We start from the raw sequence: 18,819 nt of genomic DNA on the forward strand, positions 1-18,819 counted from the left end.
TTCAAACGAGAATCGACTGAGAAACACTCTTATCATGTTAATAGCGTCGGAGTTGATTTTCTCTTGGTTGGGGTTTAGAGGTCTATTTTTCATATTTTTTTTTTCCTGCCATGATCACTACTACTCTTGACTCAGAATCGTACTTGTTATTCGACGAATTCCTTCTTGTATTTCTCCCCTTCCGCACTGACACTGCGCTCTCGTTATCCCGTTTCAGTTTCCAGGAGGATGCCTGCTGTGACATGACGCCCACATGACCTTAATGTTTTCCGATTGTCTGTCTCGTCCCGAGATCCTCTGTGCACCTGTATACAGATAAAATCCTGATAACGATGCATGTTAAACGCTGCAGTTTAAAACATGGCTGCGCCTCATGATATATGACCGTCATCAGTCTCAGGTCCTCACCAAGCAAAATAAAATAAGGTTCCTAGCCGTCCTGGAAGAACCCCAGAGGTGATTTTCGACTTCCACTAGATTCCTCTACAGCCTTTATCAGCCCCTACTGTGCAAAGAGGATCGCATTATTATGAATACAACTCACTCTTGAGATGGAAGGGCCGTAGGGCTTGGAGCGTTTGACCTCGCGTCTTTCGCCCAGACTAAATCAGTTTGGGGTATCTTGACCGAAAAGCTGTATCACAATGTTTCGCCAGGCGAAGACTGGACTCTGGTACAAAAAGTCAATTTTGCATTGGCCAAAATTCGAACCATTGGAACTAATTCGCAGGAAATTATTCCCAGTTTGGCTGCACCTAGGGAAGAGCAGGGGATCAAGCGGGGGCTGCTGGATGCCCTTGTTCAGATGATTTCTGTTCTTTCTGTTCTTTCTTGCGTTGTGAAAGCTTTTTGCTCCGCCTCTCAGTTTGAGGGAAACGCTTTTCAGTGCCGCAGGTGTTACACCGAACAATCCGTACATCAGCCCATGGTTTCTTGGCTCCTCGACTTGCATTTCTGATCTCTTGCGTACAGTTGGCGCCAGTAATCAAGAGAGTGTCGCAGCGTTTGCAAAATGACCTCTTCTGTTCAATGGGTAGTCGAAGCTGCGATTTCAACGACACCCCGCGCATTTGAGAGATGCATACACGGGAGATCTGAGGGAGGGGTACACCAGACTTTTCAGTCCCGCTACCGCAGAGCGAATCTTTTCCAGAAACAGTGCTAGAGTCCATAACATGCGGCACAATGCGCGATGGGGTTGACATCATTTTGACCTCTCCGCTATTCCCCGTATTATCAATGTCGTCATTTTTGGATTGCTTTGCAGCATTTTGCAAGTAAATCGCGGCGTTATAGAGGTAGCTTAGCCGCGCACGTAAATGGCTATTGGCTCCCCCACCAGTTCCCTTTTGACCCTTTACTTTTGCCATTGTCGGACAGTGACTTTGATATGCGCAAAAATGATCATGGAGAGAAAAGTCTCGAAGCAACCCGTGACGGATGGAGCTAGCCCAAAACGGAAAGAAAGCGGCTCCTTAATGACTAATCAATGTCACGTGTAATGGGCTTCTTCCCATCCCTCGCAACCTGCCATCCATCTCTCCTCCTCCATCATCGCCCTCCCTCACCCTACACATCCGATTTATGTTCAATTCATCCCGCAGCATTTAGAGAAGCGGCTGTTTACCTTTTCCAGAATTAACCTCAGTCTCAAGTTCCAGTTTTAAGCCTTCTTCGCCTTCCCAACCGGCCATCCCCAGGTGTCGTGACCTTAGGGATCAAAGAACGCGCCGCGGTAATCAGAGTTTTTTTTTTCTTTATTCGATCCCATCTCGTTCCCCCGCCACTATTCAACATGTCTCACGAGGAGGATCTCATTGACTACTCCGATGAGGAGCTTCAGACCACTGATGCTGCCGCTACCACCGCTGCCCCCGCCGCGAATGGCGCACCGGCTAAGAAGGGCGATCTGACGGTGTCTGGCGGCCGTCCGGACAAGAAGGGAAGTTATGTCGGTATTCATTCGACCGGTTTCCGCGACTTTCTGCTCAAGGGAGAACTCCTACGTGCTATCACCGATTGCGGTTTCGAACATCCTTCGGAGGGTTAGTCCATCACGTATTCTTTCCCAATAATCTCCCTCCACTGGTCCAAGTTTCAACGTCCGTCCATCTCCTCGGGAAGAAAAAAAGAATAGTCGCTTGTCATCTGTTTCTTTCGGGCCTCTGAGCGGAATGAAAGATGTCTCTTCTAGACAGAACTTCACGAGCAAGGTCGCGCCGCGCAGAATGTATTCTGCAGCTTCTACCTGTTGCTTCATTGCTTCAGTAACCTATGGCGAAATTTACATTCGCCAAGTTTTCCCAGATATTTGTCTCGAGCAATACTGGGTGAATTTGATGGTGCGCTTCCAAAGCTACGGGGCGTTAGGCCACAGCTTCCAGACGGAAAAGCTTCTTCGTGCCGTTAGCAGAGGGTCCAACGATTTGAATTCCTCTCGCAGATGATTATATAAGTTAGCTCGTTTACGACTTGCACTTTCTTATAGTTTTTGTGGAGGAAAATGGCCCGCATTTTCCATACCTTACATAGTCGATCACTCGAGGGATGGACGGACGTTCGGACACGGATTGCCTTTCCTTTTTCAAGTTTATGGATCGAACAAAAATCTAACATACCGTTCCGCCTCATCACAGTCCAGCAAGTCTGCATTCCGACCGCCATTTTGAACGTCGACGTTCTTTGCCAGGCCAAGTCTGGTCTCGGAAAAACCGCCGTCTTTGTTTTGACTACCCTTCACCAGCTGGAGCCTGTTCCTGGAGAGTGCTCTGTCCTCGTCATGTGCCACACCCGTGAGTTGGCGTACCAAATCAAGAACGAATATGCCCGATTCAGCAAGTACCTTCCGGATGTGAAGACCGCCGTCTTCTACGGTGGTACTCCTATCCAGAAGGACGTCGAGGTGCTGTCGAATAAGGATACCTTCCCCAACATCGTCGTTGGAACTCCAGGTCGTCTGAACGCTCTGGTGCGCGACAAGAAGCTCTCTCTGCGCAATGTTAAGGCTTTCGTTCTTGATGAGTGCGACAAGATGCTTGATCAGATTGGTATGTTTTTTTTTTTTTTCTTTTCTCGACACATCACGCTTGACCATACCGCTTACGATGGCTGTTCAGATATGCGCCGCGATGTCCAGGAGATTTTCCGTGCTACCCCCGCTGACAAGCAGGTTATGATGTTCAGTGCTACGCTTTCTCAGGAAGTTCGACCTATCTGCAAGAAGTTCATGAGGAATCCTCTCGAGGTTTACGTCGACGACGACACCAAGCTCACTCTTCACGGTCTGCAACAGTACTACATCAAACTTGATGAGGCTGAGAAGAACCGAAAGTTGAATGAACTTTTGGACAGCCTTGAATTCAACCAGGTCATTATCTTCGTTAAGAGTACGCTCCGTGCAAATGAACTGGACAAGCTTCTGCGCGAGTGCAACTTCCCCAGTATTGCTGTGCACTCTGGTGTCAGCCAGGAGGAACGGTAAGAGATTTTTTCCTCTGGAATATTGAAGATATATATTTACTAACGGGAACGATAGTATTAAACGCTACAAGGAGTTTAAGGAGTTCAACAAGCGTATCTGTGTCGCTACTGACGTGTTCGGACGTGGTATCGATATCGAACGTATCAACCTTGCCATCAACTACGATCTGCCCGCTGATGCCGACTCCTACCTGCACCGTGTCGGTCGTGCTGGTCGTTTCGGTACCAAGGGTCTGTCCATCTCTTTCGTTAGCAGCCCCGAGGATGAGCAAGTTCTTAAGGATATTGAGAAGCGATTCGAAGTTGCCCTTCCGTAAGTTTTCACCTCTGTGATTCTCACCACAATGAGGGTATTGGGAGCTAACAGTGTTTACAGCGAGTACCCCGAGGGCGGTGTCGACTCCAGCACCTACATGGCCTAGTCGATCTCGCCGTAGTCTGTACCTGATCTGATGTCTGGTCTTATTTTATCATTGATTCCTCGATTTGTTTTCCTTTGGCGCGATGGTTTCGGATGTAATTTGTCTTGTAGCTTCACGTGAAGCATTGTTGGAATGCGCTGGGAAGGGGTCGGAAACATCTGGGACGAAAAATGTACTTGCCATAAGATATTTAGAGATGTCTAACTCTTCCCAATCTGCTTTCGTGACTGTATGTAATGTGGCCTCGAACCGCGCCGTTGGCAACGTTTCGGCGACTCAATAAGAATAAACTGAGTGTAAACCATTCCTAGTTACGGAGGCGCGAGAGAGAACACCATGCATCTAATTTCAGGTGCACAAAAAAATTGGGAAGTTTGATGACGCAACGTCTGTTTAAGTTGGTTGTTGATATGTAGGTATCCGTACTGATGTTTCGATGGCCATTATCTACGGAGTACTCCGTACCGGGGACCGCGTAGGCATGTACGTATATAGTTATATATATATTTGTAGTTTACCTACGCAATCCTCGGAGTCCGTATGTCTTCTGGGTTCTGCAAGGTTGAATTCAGGGCTCTGACTGACTTCCATGTGGAGTTTCCTGAAAAGATATCTATGGATAAAGTAACCTTTCTTTTGCAATATCGTGCCTACTCTGTCCACTTGATACAGAAGGATATTATGATAGACACGATGACGAGATGGTATGATGAGATCCACTCGAGACAGACCAGTCAGCGTCCATTAGCAGAGCAAATAAGGTACATAGGTACCTACCTAACTGTACAGCTGTACTGGAGGGTGTTGACGTGGTCTACCAGTTATACTGAAGATAAACATTCTTCAGCCAGGAATGAACTGTTGACCTAGTGATATCGGATATCGGACCTTTTCGGACATTTCGCATGCCCAAGAAAGTTCAGGGCTAAAGAGAAGCGAAGGTAATCTGCCAGCATCAAGAATTGTGAAAAGTTTTCCTGTTCTCGGTAAAGCCAAGTCCTCCGTATGTATCCTGTCCCGATACATACATAAATAATAAACAAATGACCCACCTGCAGATATTTTGGGCTGTCGTGATCATCTTCAATAACTAACCAACTAGTAGTTAATGTTCTGATTCAGTCCATTCCCGAGATTCTCTAAGAAAATGATTTCCCACCTACACGGGGAGCTGCTTGTTCACATTATTCGGTCCACTATGTAGTAATCTTGCTAGTGTCGCCCTCGAAAACATGGAAGCCATCCCAAGTAGATCAATCCGATTGGATTGTTGCCAGATGTAATACAGGAAGGAAATCACTGGCCTAATATTAATTAGTCGTATGAACGCATCCTCCAGGACTATCTACTCCTAGGAGAGAGTAGACTCAGTAGAGCCCCGACCCGGACCTTAAAGTGAGGGCATCAATATATGTCAAACCCCAACAAGCCACAACCCAACTTCGAAAGATCCACTTTTAATACCGAGTAATATGTGTGGTATCGATTCTAATTTTATTTGCTATATCATTCTATCCCATACAAAGAGAAGAGCGCATGAGCCTTAATCTCTACATCCCTACAGGGTCATAAGTTGTTCTATCAAGGAAACAACGGACGGACTCCGACGGAACAAGCCACCTGCCACCATAGTATACTATACTAATCCATCGGCCATAGTTATCTTGCATGAGGGTATCCGGATGCAATCGACACCTGCAAACAGCGTTGGCCGTCTCCTGTTCCAGCCCGCCGATCCCTGCTTCGGTCGAGTTCTGGCATGCCAGATGAATAACACTGCCTCCTTTTTGTTGTATCCCTAGATAAATTTACAGAATAGAGATGGGTTGAGTGATTTGAGGGGAGGGCAAAAAAAAGACCAAAAATCGAGGGACTTGACTGAAAAATTATAATATAGAAAGGAGGAGGAAAGAAAAAAAAAAAAGCAATACCAGGTACTGACTAGGTAGCTTGTCCTACCCATTCCCGATAACCCCGTTCAAATGGGAGGCACAGATTCATCATGGTGTTTCCCCCTCCCCCCCCCAAATAAGAACATGGAGATGATTAGGAGGTAGGGTTCTGCATTGGAAAGGGGTACGGACGTAGCTACGGAGTACAGGTACTCTTGACGAATAAGGGACAATATCTGTTTAAAAAAAATAGATTCTCTATAAAGTGTATAGATTGGGGAAGAGCACGTACATTAGGTACCTAGATCGAGGATTAGGATGAACTCCTTAGCTCGAGGACTTCCCGAGTAGAGACTAGTCACTAGAGAGCAACAGCGGCGAGCCTAACCAGGTCCGACCGATCGCAGCGCCGCGCCTCTGATCTCGACCAGCGACCAAGTGGGCTTTTGGGTGACGGGAGGATGTGCACCATCGCTGGTGGATTGGACCGGGCTCGCATGATGGTTGGTTCGGCCAGTTTTGGGGTGGGTTGGTCTGTCTCAGAGCGCGCATCCACCATAATCAGGATGATTCATTTAACTAGTTAACTAGTCCACCTGGTTTGTCAGGATTAGGGAGGGAAAAAAAAAAAAAAAAGGTATTTTTAGGTCATTTGATGATGAGAATATGAACTTATGAACCTGGGAGCTGCTTGAAGTATCATCTAACTAGGTACTTACCTAGATATGTATTTGTTGTGATTTCCGTCTTACCACCTGGGCAGATACTAAGTAAGTACTGGAGATATGGATATCAGAATGGATCCTAGATTGCGTATTCAAATACTCAATACTGGCTCAATTTCTGGTCCTACTAGATTCCCTACAGCTCACCATTATTCCTCCGATTGGAAACCTTTTTCCCCTTGTAATTCTGTAATTTCCCATTTCCGATCCCATCTTCACTATCACCTTTTTTTTTTTTTTTTTTTTTTTTTTAATGGGAAAAGCAACATTCCTTCGAGTTTCCCGTTTAGACAGTTCCTCTTCTCCCATCCCTCCAAAGTCCCTCCCGCTTTTTCTTTCTTTCTTTTTTTCTTCGCTTGCAGCCTGTTTCCCCTCTCTGTGTCTCTCCGTGGACAGTCATCCCTCCGTTTCCGGTTCGAGCTCTGGCGGGGGATCCACGACCGTTAAGAGGCTCGAACAACAGTAATTCCTCCTGCAAAGAGAGAGAAAAAAAAATTTAAAAAAAAAGAGGAGAAAAGAGGAGAAAAAAGAAAGAACTAGAAAAAAAAAAAAAAAAAAAAAAAAAAAAAACCGATACGCACGGTTCCATAAGGTCTCTCGGAGGCAGCCTTTTTGCCTGAAGCTGACTGTTCTTCTTGCTCTCGACTACTAGTTACTGAACTCATCCATCAATCCCTCTTACGCCTTCATCCCATCCTCCCCTTTCATCTATCTGTCATCCTCTCCTTTCCTCACAGCCTTTCTCTCCCTCCTCCTTTCGTTTCGTCCCTTTCTTCATCGCCCCTGTGCTATTGTTCTTTTCATATCCTCTCTCTTTCCCTACGTGATTCCCCGTACCTTCGTTAGCTTGGTCTTGCCTTTTTTTTTTTTTTTTTTTTTCCTTCTCTCTCTCTTCTCTTTCTGTCTCACTAGTTTACGTTTTTTTAATCCTGCACTGGAATCACCCTGGCTTTGATCAGCTCATCGCGTTCCTTCGTTCTGTGGTAGGCAGCGTTAATCGTGCCTTGAATTGTGTGTCCGACTACTATCATCTTTCGTTGTCAACCTGGTCTGTTGCGTTTTCTCGGCTTCCGCCTGGCGGGAACAGCTTCCTTCCATTTTTGATTCTTGACCATGGCTCCTCCGCCGCGCTTGCGCATTTTATCAGGTTGGTATTCCCTCTGCCCCGATTCCTACGACTCTCCCCTCCCTCTTCCACCTTGCAATCAACCCGTCAGACCTCTCTCCCGCAAACCCGGAAGCTCCGAGAATGGTCGTCCGTTTTCTAACTCGAAGAATCTGTATAGTCGGCAGCAATGCTATCTCTGCATTCCTTTCCTGGAGACTTCAGGCCACCACATCCTGCGACGTCACACTAGTTTGGAAATCGGGCTTTGAGTCGGTATCTCAATATGGTGTATCCTTTAAGTACGTCCGCCCTGGGCTCTGTTTCAAATGCATGGATCTCTAACAGATTGTGATTCAGGTCGAAATCGTTTGGAAATGAACGATTCAAGCCTCGCCATGGTAAGTTTTTTTTTTTTGGATCTGAGATTTCTTGAAACTGTTCATGAGTTGGCTTACTAATTCCCCTCGTTTGCAGTCGTTCGTACCCCAGAAGAAGCTGCCTCGCGCGAAAACGCCTACGACTATGTCATCCTGTGTATCAAAGCACTCCCCGATGTCTACGATTTAGCTGCAGTAATCGAATCCGTCGTTACCCCTCAACATACTTGTATTTTGGTCAATACGTCAAATACCCTCGGCGTTGAGTCTCACTTGGAGCAACGGTTCCCCACAAATGTTGTCCTGTCGCTTGTTTCGGGCGTGGAAATCACTCAGACTGGGGCCAGCGAGTTTGAGCACCTCAACTCTTCAGATCTCTGGGTCGGGTCAACAAGTAGCAATTCTAGCATTCCTGCTGAGATCCAGGACGACATGGCCTCCGCATTGGCGATGACTTTGGCCTCGGGACAGGTTGATTGCAAAGTATCGAAGAATATCCGACAGGAGCAATTCGAACGGATGATCGGGTAAGCAGCTAAACTGGAAACTTTTGGAAAAAAAAAAAAAAAACATCGAGACTAGTTCACTAACTTTCTCCTCTTTCCTTTTCTCTCTCTCTCTCTCTCGCAGACCTATTGCATTCTATCCAGCCAGTGTCGTGTTTGAGACTGCGAATCACAAACAACTCTTGGAAAAAGTAGGAGTCCGCCACTTGGTGACAGATGTCCTCGACGAACTACTCGACCTTGCGAAGGCTTCGGGCTGCTCTTTCCCCTCTGATTTCAGCCAAAAAACCATTGAAAAGATGACCAATACCGAAGCACCCAGTACAATGTACCAAGATTTTCAAGCTCGACGTCCGATGGAGATCGAGACCTACCTCGGCTCTCCTATCAAACTGGCTACCGATCTCGGCATCAAAATTCCCCGCATTGAAACCCTCTATGCAATGCTGCATCATATCAATACCACAAATCTCAACCGACCCCGAGCCGGCGATTCGCCACCACCTTTGCTAGCTCAACCCCCTCCACGAGTATCTTCTGTGCCTCCTCAAAGAGGTATGGCCAACGGCCCGATGCGCCCCTCCCCTAGCCGGATGGGCTCAGGAATGATGCCCCCACGCCGCGGGCCACCTATGCAGGGAATGCCTAGACCTCCAAGCGCTCAGCCTCCCGCCCCTGGACCCGGTCGTATTCCTCGTGAGCCTTCATTAGAAGGCCTAGAGGAGTTCAGCCACTTGGTTCTATATGACGATGCTGGCGAGGGTGGAATGCCCCCGCACCCTGGAGCCAACGGTTACCATGATAGGCCCGCTGGCCCTCCCTCGTCTTCTGCGGAATTAGCCTTGAGAGAGCGGGAGCTAGCGCTCCGGCAGCGAGAGCTGATGGTTCGGGAGCAGGAAATGGGTATGAGGCGAGGAGGCCCACGGAGAGCGCCCCCCCCACGAGCGGCGTTTGATGAAGAGGATGAGGATGACTACTTTGATCCAATGGATAGTCTGCCAATTCCGCATGTTGACCCTGATAGCGTGGATATGATGAGTATAACTTCCCGCAGAGCCAAGAAAGCTCCCTCTGCGAGTCAAATCCGCAAAAATCCAGAAATTAATGTGAACGGTGGCCGACCGGGGTCTTCATTCAGTCGCTACTTTGGAGGAGGGCGGAAACGCGCCAGTGATCGTATCATGCAAGAAATCCCCGGTCTTCATGACTCACTCATGGATAACCCCATGATGGCGTACTCTTCCAACCGATATGGAGCCGTCGACAGAAATCAGATGCAAGCCGGTTCTCGTGCCAATTCTCTGACGGCGAGTCGAATGGGCGACTTCCCACATCCTGGGTTCCCCGGGAGTAGAAGAAATAGCCAATCTCCGGGGACGCCATATGGCGGCCCTCCAGGCCCTCGAATGGGCCGGCCGGCCACTGCCCAAGACCCCGGTCTGGCTCCACCAAATGGTCCGATGAATGGGATGAATGGGATGAATGGCGGCCACCCGTCGCCTCCAGGGGCCATGCGAGCGCCTGTGCCTAGGTACCCGCCGGGACAAGGGAATGCGGTAGGTCCGCAGCAAGTGGAGCAGCATTATGGGGTGAGCAACCCGTATTCCGACAAGGGTCCTCCAAAACATAGAAGTCTGACCGGAAGTGCGAGCGCCAGCGCGGGGAGTGGTGATAGCGGAGCCAGTGCCAACCTTGATTCCGAGAACTCGGCCCATAGCAGTCAAATCAGCCTGGGCCGCCAACAAACGGCGGCTCCTGTCCGTTAAATCACGACGTCCACCCGTGCCACGTCGTCCCTTCCTCCTCCTCCCCCTTCCCTCCCCTTCACAGCATTCGCGCGATATATCTTCGAGAACCTTTTCCTTATGTACACGTCTGGTTTAGCATTCATTTCCTTATTTCCTAGGCCGGAAAATCCCTTTTGCAGCGCTGTTTACTTGTTATAAAGAATACCTTTCTAATGAGATGCCTGGCAAGGAGAATCAGAGCCGACTCCCTGCCGTACTACGTTTCTGTTCTCTACATATACACTAGGGACATAAGGGACATGTTTTTTTTTTTTTCCTGCTTTTCTTTTCCTTCCCCCCTTCTCGTTGTCTTTTAAAGTGGTTGGGCGTATGTGTGGGCTGTGGGTGTTCATATTGCATGTGGTTATTTGTCTTTCATTCCTGCGACTTTTTTTTTTTTTTTTTTTTTTTATTCTCATGAACACGGAGCAAAGAAGCTCAGCTGGAACAGGCGTGTCTTTTTGTTGGCTCGTTCCAATTATACCAAACGTTTCATTTCTAAATACAGCCGTGAATCATATCCTTGCATGGCAGATTGCGGTACACTACCTCGGTCTGCACCACATTTCATGCCGGTATTTTGTCATGACAATTCCCATCTTTCCTGTCCCTCGATTTCTTTCTTTGCTTCTTAATTCTTCTATTCATGCTAATACTGTTTTCCCCGTGCTGTTTTATACAGGCTTGTTAAGAGCCATTCAATTATCTTGTCATTTCCTTCATGGTCTGGTTTGCGGCGCATCAAAAAGAGCAATGGGTTCTTGATTTATTCGGTTGATTGATCATTGAGTGACTTTAATTGGCTGGATTTTCCTGTTCTTATAGCTTATTCTAATGAGTGAAGCGCGGTCCTGCTATGGTTCACTAGTTCCCGCCCTGGACAAACCATCGAATGCTTTTGGGTGATTCTTCTGACAAGGCTATAAGGTTGGTTGTAGATTTGCAGCTTTGCAGATAATGTAGTATTCTGCACCCTAATAAATACATGAGTTTTTCAAACGGGTCTTCAACAGAACAGCCACTTGAAAGCAATAGTGAGTTATTTACAATCACCGCCAACTAGTCAGTTTTGTTAGTTAATGCTATGGAAGAACTTACCTAGTCAAGACAAGTAAATCACCTGACCCACGCGCAAGGAAAGAGTGCAGTTTTGGAAGAGTAGAACTACACCTACAACTACCTCTACAACTACCAACTACCGAGTATCATCCTGAAGAGAGCAGCAGTACAACAAAACAATCCACAATGCCACCCTCCCACCACCACCACCACCACCACCACCACCACCAGCATACAACCTCTCAATCCTTCCCTCGCCACTCTATTCTTCCCTCCTCGTCGTCATCATCATCATCACTGAACCCGAACATGAACAGCAGCAGCAGCAGCTTCAGCAACGCGAATGCCTCATCCATGTCCGCTACCAAAACAAGACAATACGCCCATTTACACTCGCAGCTCGCGGTGCTGAATGCGCATCTCGCCGACACGGAGAACTTGCTCCGGATGACGGCTGTGCAGGCGGAGGATATGAGGTTTCTGGGCGGGTATGTTGGCGCGTTGTTTATGGGGTCTGCGAAGGTTTTGGGGGAGGAGGGGGTGAAGGGGAAGGGGAAGGAGAGGGAAAGGGAGAGGGAAGATGAGGAAGATGGGGAGGAAGAGGAGGAGGAGAAATAATGGTGTCCCCCCCGGAATATTACGAGGTAGGTTTTCTATTTTTTTTTTTTTGTTTTTTTTTTTTTTTTTTTGGATTTGGTTTACTTTATAGAGTTCTATGTGTGTGTGTGAACTAACTCTACTCCAACCCTAGCTATCCACGACGAAAGCTCCTCCGAGAATAATCGCTGGTTCTTCGATGTTCTGGTGCTCGTAACTGTGGCTGTCAGCTCTACTCCTGGCCATGGGAATTGGCGATGAAGGTCCTGTCCTGTCCTACCTTAAGGTGCCGACTCCGCCCGCTTCGAGGATCAGTGTGGTTTCTGTTAAAGACTTTCCCGTCCAGCGCATGGCGAACGCGCGCAGAATGTGCCCGTGCGCGACGATGAGGACATCGCCCTTGCCTGAGGCTTCCGACGAGCTGTCCAAACACGGTTGGTGGTATTTCGCCCTGATATCGGCGATCAAGGCGTCCAGGCGCTTGATGATGTCTTCCGGGGATCTTTTTGGACAAATTGCATGAGTGCCGTTATTGAAAGGGAAAGAGAAGGAGAATGCAGTTCTTACTCTCCGCCGGGACAGCCATCCCGCCAAATATCCCATGATCCCTGGCCCTGCTCCGCTCTCATCTGCCTGATCTGCTTGCTGGTCAATCCTTCGTAGTCACCATAGTCCCACTCCCGGATTGCATCTGTGACTTCGACCTTCGCTTCCGTTCGAATGGGCTCCTCATCTTCTGACTTTCTCCTCCCCGCCCAGGGAAGCCGTTCTTTGCAGCCGATCTCGAGGAGCTCCAGGGTTCGTTGAGCGCGGGCGCGGGGAGAGACATAGCTAATAGAAGATCGCGCGTCAGTCGCAATACAAAGCAAAAAAAGGAAATGTTAAAAGATATATAATAAGGGTTCCACATACACATGAACTAGCTTCTTCGGTGCAATAAGGCGGTCATTCCCAACGAGAGCCTTGCCTGTAGCCTTGATACGCTTCTCACCATTTGGTGTTAGCGGTAGATCCGTTGTTCCGGTGTGTCGGCCATTGAGGGACCATTCGGTCTCGCCGTGGCGGACAATAAAACAGCGGGGTGTCATGATCGAGTATAGAATTGTTATTTTGGGGGGATGGTTCTTTTGTTTTCTTCCCTTTCTTCCCTTTCTTCCTTCCGGTTTTAAATAGTTTCCCCGGTTGACTGTTGTCCGGAAGGTTGTCGGACGGACGAAGGTTAAATGGTGGGGGGGGGGGGGGTTTGCGTCATGCGAAAAGCAGTTCGGAGGATCCCAACCTAACCAACCAAGTATGTACTCCGTAGACTATACTTGCAAGAATTGCTTTTATTTACTTGAAGCTTCCTCGCCTATCTCCCTGTTTCTCTCTCTTTCGTAGTTATATTCTAAAGGGTTTCTACAATCTCAACACTGAGAAAAGAACGAGCGTAGATCGAGTGAATTGCCTTAATCGCAAGGCTGCAAGATGCATGCACACAGTGGTTGCAAGTCAGCATTTACCCTCAGATGACTCAGCATTAGGTTCCTCCCACGAAACCATGACCGAATATTCATTCACTCATCTATACTCGCTCCCCAAGGGCGAGATACTGGGCCAGTAAAGGCAAAAAAAAGGGAAATGGGCAGACACGCCAAAAGACCCCGAAGAGATGTGACCAAGCTGTCTGGCAAGGCATTATCTGAAACCCTAGAGCCGTCCTTGGTTCTGAGTGCGGAGAACACCACTGCAGAAGAGCAGTGGGTGACCTCGAACGATTTAACGGAAACTGGGCTCCATTTCATTCCAGAGGTGTTCCAGCAGACGACACTGTATCTGCTGACTAACGTCAACAAGTCTTCGAGTGTGCTGTTTCGGGCTGATATTCTCTTTGATAGTGAGGCGGGGTTGAGCACGCCCAAGGAGCAGGAGAGAGACTCGGGAGGGCTATCTGTCGAGGACGGAAGTGAGTGTGAGAGCGGGAATGATAGCGAAGAGCCCGTGGATCCGTTGCCTGCTCGGGAGGTCAATGGCTTTGTTTTGACCCGGACGGTGGTGAGGAGGTTGATTCCTAGGAATCCACAACTGGATCAGTCACTGGATCAAACATGTCATTTTTATAAGGAGGAGGATGCTGCTGCTGCATCGACTGATGGGTCGTCGACGATGAGACGGTTCCTAGTTGTGTATACGGCCCATGTTGCCTCGAAGGAGGATATGCCGTATTACCACCCGGTTGTTCGGTCTTTGGCTATGCTGTATGATTATGATACTAGTTTTATAGAGACGACGGTGTCTAAACCCGACCCGGGAGCCGAAACTACGCCTGAGACTGCAGGCGGCGGCGCAGCTGCAATTGGAACTGGAACTGGCACTGGTGTATTGTCCGTCCATTTTATCCCCTACCCAGACGAACCAATCCCCACTCGCCTCGAACGGACCCTAAACAACATCATCGAGGTGCAGATTCGACTTGCACAGGGCGCTCGTCTAACCGAGACTCTGGAATCAGCAAACCACAATCCGACCAAGGATAATGTGCTTCCGCAGCATCTCGTCCAGAATACATACAGTCGACTCAAGGCCAAATACAGCGCGGACCTCTGTGGCCGCTGGGTTGAGGCGACCGAGCCAAAGAAGCATGTTTTTGAAGATATAGCTGTGGCTGCGTTTCTCATTGAACTCTGGAGGAACATGTATGGATGTGTTCCTTCAGACGAGCAGTCCCAAACCCGACCAAATAACAGCACGGAAAGAAAACATCCATCAGAACCCTTCCCCGGCTTCGTCGACGTCGCATGTGGAAACGGCGTGCTCGTCTACCTTCTCATTCAAGAAGGATACCAAGGCTGGGGCTTCGACGCCCGGCGGAGGAAAACCTGGACTATATTCCCCAAGTCTGTACAAGACCGTCTGAAAGAGGAAATCTACATCCCGAAACCCTTTGCAGATGAACTCTCCCCTCCTCCTCCTCCTCCTCCTTCATCCCCTCCTACCCGCCCCTCTGACGACGACGACAAGGAGAAGAAAAAGAAACAAGATCCCAAGAACGACCTAATCCCCGGCGTGAAAACCCACACGGGCACCTTCCCAAAACACACCTTCATCATCTCCAACCACGCAGACGAACTCACAATCTGGACCCCGATAATGGCCACTCTCCTGAACCCAGCCTCGCCCTCGCCCTTCCTCGCTATCCCATGCTGCTCGCATTCCCTCTCCGGCGCAAGACACCGCTACCCACCGCCCCCGTCCACCCACAACCAAGAACAAGACAACGACGACGGCCCCGGCCCCGGCCACGCACTCGAACAGCCCAAATCCGGCTCCCTCAGGGACCTCCGCAAATCCAAACAAGACGCCGCAGACCCCAACCATCATCCATCGGCAGCATTCCTGAAATCCACCTACGGCTCGCTAACGGCCAAGACTGTTGCGGTTGCCGAGGACGTCGGGTACGCGGTTGAGAAGACGATCTTGAGGATCCCAAGCACGAGGAACATGGGAGTTATCGGTGGGAGGGTGCGGGCAGGAAGGGAGTGGAGGGCACTAGCTTCGTCAGAATCTGGCCTTTCTTTATCGGGATCAGTAGGGAATGCGAGTGCAGGTGCAGGTGCAGGTGCTGGTGGAGGGTACGATCATAAAGCTCTAGAGGTTGTGAGGAAAGAGTGTGCGCGTGAAGGAGGGGTATACGTTGCAGCGAAGACTTGGATTGAAGGGGCGAAGAAGTTGCATTTCGTTCAGGGGCGGTGCAAGTCAAGTCAGCATGGTGGTTGATTAGGGGGTTCGTTCATCTGCTTGATGGGATCTGGGCGTATTGAGGATCCGACGAGAACTAACTAATCCGAGGGATGTTGTAGATAGATAGATAGATATTAGATTAGATCCTTGATTGGGTTTGTATATACCGCATACATACATATATAGCACATGAGTTACGACTTAGGAGGTATGTATGGTATCAGCCAATGAAGTCAGTGTCATATCATGTACATTGATTGGGGTGTTGGCTACCGATGTTCTAGCCATATATATCTAAATCCGAGGTATAAAATCTATTTAGGGCAAAAAAAAAAAAAAAAAAAAAAAATCCAAGATCCAATCCGGAACAAGCGAAGTCGAGAAAAAAAAAATTAGTACATGAGTAGAGAGAGAGATGCACCAGTCACTCATACAGCCTACTAGTAGGTGGACTGGTAGGTATCAGTCATTCGATAAGCAGCACAAAACAAACCCAGACTCCTTCCTGTCTTGGATGAATTAAAACCTCAATGTGGAAATCGATAATGCATACAGTTAGCGATATGTGTGTATGTCATGAACATGAGCATAACACGGAAGAGAAAGGGAGATGGTTGGGCATTGAGATTTATGTGGAGGAATTGCCTTGTATATCGGCCTCTTGCGTTCCCGGTGCGCCACTCTTTGGCGAACCGGACCCAGCTGCAGAGGGGAAATTCAGGACCTGCTTCAGCGAAGCAGCTCTCTGCGACGCCGCGGTGGAAGCCGCAGACCGAGCCGCGTCCGACGCAGCAGACCGAGCTGCAGCTGCGGCCGCCCCGTCCCTGAGACGTTTCATGCGCTCCGCGCGGCCTTCACCGGGAAGACTGCTCCAGACCGGCTCGATCGAATCGGCTCGCCAATTTGCTCGGCCCGTAAGTGCGGCGCTTCTAGAGTGGAGAGGGACGATGGGGGTGCCGCCAACGCCAGCCTCACCCCACATCCGGACGCGTTGCAGCTTACGTAGCTTTGCGAGTCCGTAGACGCAGACGATCGCGGTGATGGCAAAGCAGGTGACTGAGACGGCCCCAAAGCCGAGATCGGATTCCTCGATAAAGTTTTTCAAGTTCATGCCGTAAAGGGCGGAGAATAATGTTCCTGTTGCGAGCCCGAGGGTGCCGATGCTGAATTTCAAATCGAGGAGCATGAGAGAGTTGCGGTTAGCGTCGAGAATAGCTTTGACTCTGTTTCAAAATTAGTAACGGTTGTCGGCTCTATTCCTCCAGGCGAGAGGGGGGATCTTGGACTCACACTTCCTCTGTGTTGCGGATACTAGTCACCAGGTTGCCACTAGATTGTACAATTTCATCGCACACTTTGTGATATGATTCTAGAAGCATTTCAACTTCCTGGTGGTCCTGCTCCTCTCGCTGGACACCCTTCGCTCGCTCGCTCAGGTACATGGCAGCAAGGTCATCGTCAGCGTCTAGTAGGTCGTCGATTGCGTCTCGAACCAGTCGCGCCTTTTGTTCGAAGGTGCCTAGCTTCTTGGAGTAAATGAGGAGGTGTCGCAGTTTGTCCCGATCAATATCTTCTTCTAGGGCTCGGAGAACACGCACAACTGGCTCTCGAACACCATTGAATTCCTCTTCCAGGCCGGTGGTGACGCTAATCATGACGGCTTCTAGAGCCCGGAACTCATAAGGCAAGGCACCTGCGCCCTGGGGCTGCTTCTGTCGTAGCTTTCCTTCCAAATCATACACAAATAATGACTGCATATAAGAATCGGTTGATCCGTACGCATCAAAGACCAGGACGCGATCCGCTTTGATAAGGACGCGAAGATGGAGAAGGTTGATAAGGATGGTGCTCGGACGCACAAAGATGTGAGGCAATGTCGAGGAATCGATTTTGCGAAGATCGCGCGGCAGAAGACCATACTATATGTACCACTTAGTTCGCTGTCTAATTCATTGGCGGCCTTATCACGCAGGTATTTCTATACTCACCTTGGCGATCAATTCGCTCTTCTTAAAATCTCCGTTCATCAGGGTCACATTCCCGTTAAGATCAAACTCCGTGCATCGAAGACGCAGTTCATTTGAGGCCTTGGCTGCCAGCGCTCGTGCAACACTTAAACTTCCGTCCACCCCGTCGTCAAAAATCGCCGGTCCACCCATAGGATTCAGCTTCGCATCAGTGACCGCCTTGTCACGTCTGAAATCCCAAAGCTTGCGAAAGAAGGAACGGCTCTTAGTAGACGCCGCTCGCAAGGGTGCCGATCTCGAGAAAGGATGGAACGCATTGGTAGGGGTGGATGAGCCTAGATTCGTTCGGGATCGGGAAGCGATGCGGTTTCGAGATCCAAAGTTGGGGGTAGGAAAGAAGCCCGCCTCTAGGGTTGCTCTGCATGGTAGGGGATCAGGGCTTGTCCAGCCCAACGGATCATTCGATGAGAAGAAACTAGATCGAGGACGAGTCGGAGCCTTCGAAGATGCATGGCGGCATCCTGACGGGTGGTTTGCTGTGAAAAACAGGGCCGACTCAGATTGAGCGCGCAGGAAACGGAGGAGTGACGCTGACGGAGCGGAGGGTTTCCATGGAGAAGTTGAGAGCATTTCGGTATGGCTCTGGCAAGCAGCTGGACAGAGACGCTGCTGCCTCTATCTTTCTTTTCTCACGCTCTTGTTTACACTCCTTTTCGCCTCTGTCCTTGGAGTTGTGCTTCTGGATGACTTTTGGTCGTCAGTTTTTCCCGCATACAAACAGCAACGGTCGGATCAACAATCTTCCGGCTCTCCTCTTTCCCCGGTGTTGTTTACGGGCGAAGCAATACTAAAAGGCTCTTCTTACGGAGTATGAATGCACATATAATTGAATTCACTCTTGTCTATCCAATCCGGAAGGGTGTGGTTGGGTCAAATTAACATAACCTCACAAGTCAACAGTGAGTATAGAACTGAGAGTCAAAAGAAGACAATAAAAACGAATTTTCGGCGCCTGCAAAAACAAAATTCTAAAATTGACAAAACGCCTCCCAATAGCTCACGCCTGATGAACAGCAAAATGAGCCAAAAAGGTAACGGAAGAAAAGACGGCAGCAAGGTATCAAAGCCCAAAGAAGTCTAGCACATGGTGGCATCGGAAGGAGAACGTCGAAGAGGCAT

General features: G+C 49.0%; 8 protein-coding genes across 8 annotated transcripts; 5 read left to right on the forward strand and 3 right to left on the reverse strand.

Moving 5' to 3' along the window:
* Window positions 1–773: 773 nt before the first annotated feature.
* Window positions 774–1,370, reverse strand: P175DRAFT_0534666 (ribonuclease P Rpr2/Rpp21/SNM1 subunit; the record flags this gene model as incomplete). Its single annotated transcript, XM_040900156.1, has 1 exon — window positions 774–1,370. One exon carries the CDS (start codon window positions 1,368–1,370, stop codon window positions 774–776), a length of 597 nt encoding a protein of 198 aa, XP_040750277.1.
* A 425-nt stretch (window positions 1,371–1,795) lies between these two features.
* On the forward strand, window positions 1,796–4,323 carry P175DRAFT_0484541 (ATP-dependent RNA helicase SUB2; the record flags this gene model as incomplete). Its single annotated transcript, XM_040895573.1, has 5 exons — window positions 1,796–2,045; window positions 2,637–3,047; window positions 3,117–3,477; window positions 3,536–3,793; window positions 3,857–4,323. 5 exons carry the CDS (start codon window positions 1,796–1,798, stop codon window positions 3,900–3,902), a joined length of 1,326 nt encoding a protein of 441 aa, XP_040750278.1. The 3' UTR covers window positions 3,903–4,323.
* A 2,090-nt stretch (window positions 4,324–6,413) lies between these two features.
* P175DRAFT_0337570 (uncharacterized protein) lies at window positions 6,414–7,080 on the forward strand. The gene has a single exon (XM_040892870.1). It carries the CDS (start codon window positions 6,580–6,582, stop codon window positions 6,964–6,966), a length of 387 nt encoding a protein of 128 aa, XP_040750279.1. The 5' UTR covers window positions 6,414–6,579; the 3' UTR covers window positions 6,967–7,080.
* Window positions 7,081–7,551: 471 nt separating this feature from the next.
* On the forward strand, window positions 7,552–10,282 carry P175DRAFT_0503711 (ketopantoate reductase family protein). Its single transcript, XM_040897689.1, has 5 exons — window positions 7,552–7,926; window positions 7,985–8,025; window positions 8,102–8,531; window positions 8,635–10,099; window positions 10,168–10,282. Exons 1-5 carry the CDS (start codon window positions 7,769–7,771, stop codon window positions 10,180–10,182), a joined length of 2,109 nt encoding a protein of 702 aa, XP_040750280.1. The 5' UTR covers window positions 7,552–7,768; the 3' UTR covers window positions 10,183–10,282.
* A 1,178-nt stretch (window positions 10,283–11,460) lies between these two features.
* Window positions 11,461–12,155, forward strand: P175DRAFT_0337573 (DASH complex subunit HSK3 family protein). The gene is made up of 2 exons (XM_040892871.1): window positions 11,461–12,000; window positions 12,108–12,155. Exon 1 carries the CDS (start codon window positions 11,543–11,545, stop codon window positions 11,972–11,974), a length of 432 nt encoding a protein of 143 aa, XP_040750281.1. The 5' UTR covers window positions 11,461–11,542; the 3' UTR covers window positions 11,975–12,000; window positions 12,108–12,155.
* On the reverse strand, window positions 12,104–13,160 carry P175DRAFT_0559719 (histidine phosphatase family protein; the record flags this gene model as incomplete). The annotated part of the gene is made up of 4 exons (XM_040900937.1): window positions 12,866–13,160; window positions 12,521–12,784; window positions 12,234–12,455; window positions 12,104–12,170 (listed from the first exon to the last, which is right to left on the reverse strand). Exons 1-4 carry the CDS (start codon window positions 13,039–13,041, stop codon window positions 12,104–12,106), a joined length of 729 nt encoding a protein of 242 aa, XP_040750282.1. The 5' UTR covers window positions 13,042–13,160.
* Window positions 13,161–13,406: 246 nt separating this feature from the next.
* Window positions 13,407–15,996, forward strand: trm44 (tRNA (uracil) methyltransferase). The gene has a single exon (XM_040899421.1). The coding sequence runs from the start codon at window positions 13,574–13,576 to the stop codon at window positions 15,707–15,709; it is 2,136 nt and encodes a 711-aa protein (XP_040750283.1). The 5' UTR covers window positions 13,407–13,573; the 3' UTR covers window positions 15,710–15,996.
* Window positions 15,997–15,998: 2 nt separating this feature from the next.
* Window positions 15,999–18,365, reverse strand: P175DRAFT_0484553 (CorA family magnesium transporter). Its single transcript, XM_040895574.1, has 3 exons — window positions 17,662–18,365; window positions 16,964–17,592; window positions 15,999–16,896 (listed from the first exon to the last, which is right to left on the reverse strand). Exons 1-3 carry the CDS (start codon window positions 18,268–18,270, stop codon window positions 16,302–16,304), a joined length of 1,833 nt encoding a protein of 610 aa, XP_040750284.1. The 5' UTR covers window positions 18,271–18,365; the 3' UTR covers window positions 15,999–16,301.
* Between the last annotated feature and the right edge of the window lie 454 nt (window positions 18,366–18,819).

Source organism: Aspergillus ochraceoroseus, assembly GCF_002846915.1.
Source record: "Aspergillus ochraceoroseus IBT 24754 chromosome Unknown P175scaffold_7, whole genome shotgun sequence".
NCBI classification, from domain to species: Eukaryota; Fungi; Ascomycota; class Eurotiomycetes; order Eurotiales; family Aspergillaceae; genus Aspergillus; species Aspergillus ochraceoroseus.

Excerpts from the sequence above, each read along its gene's own strand:
- P175DRAFT_0337570 (XM_040892870.1), top strand. The coding sequence starts at position 6,580 with ATGGATATCAGAATGGATCCTAGATTGCGTATTCAAATACTCAATACT.
- P175DRAFT_0503711 (XM_040897689.1), top strand. The coding sequence starts at position 7,769 with ATGGTCGTCCGTTTTCTAACTCGAAGAATCTGTATAGTCGGCAGCAAT. Across the intron at positions 7,927-7,984 it reads CAATATGGTGTATCCTTTAA|GTCGAAATCGTTTGGAAATG; the intron begins GTACGTCCGCCC and ends ATTGTGATTCAG. Across the intron at positions 8,532-8,634 it reads CAATTCGAACGGATGATCGG|ACCTATTGCATTCTATCCAG; the intron begins GTAAGCAGCTAA and ends TCTCTCTCGCAG.
- P175DRAFT_0337573 (XM_040892871.1), top strand. The coding sequence starts at position 11,543 with ATGCCACCCTCCCACCACCACCACCACCACCACCACCACCACCAGCAT.
- trm44 (XM_040899421.1), top strand. The coding sequence starts at position 13,574 with ATGGGCAGACACGCCAAAAGACCCCGAAGAGATGTGACCAAGCTGTCT.
- P175DRAFT_0484553 (XM_040895574.1), bottom strand. The coding sequence starts at position 18,270 with ATGCTCTCAACTTCTCCATGGAAACCCTCCGCTCCGTCAGCGTCACTC. Across the intron at positions 17,593-17,661 it reads AGAGCGAATTGATCGCCAAG|TATGGTCTTCTGCCGCGCGA; the intron begins GTGAGTATAGAA and ends TGGTACATATAG. Across the intron at positions 16,897-16,963 it reads ATCCGCAACACAGAGGAAGT|AGTCAAAGCTATTCTCGACG; the intron begins GTGAGTCCAAGA and ends ATTTTGAAACAG.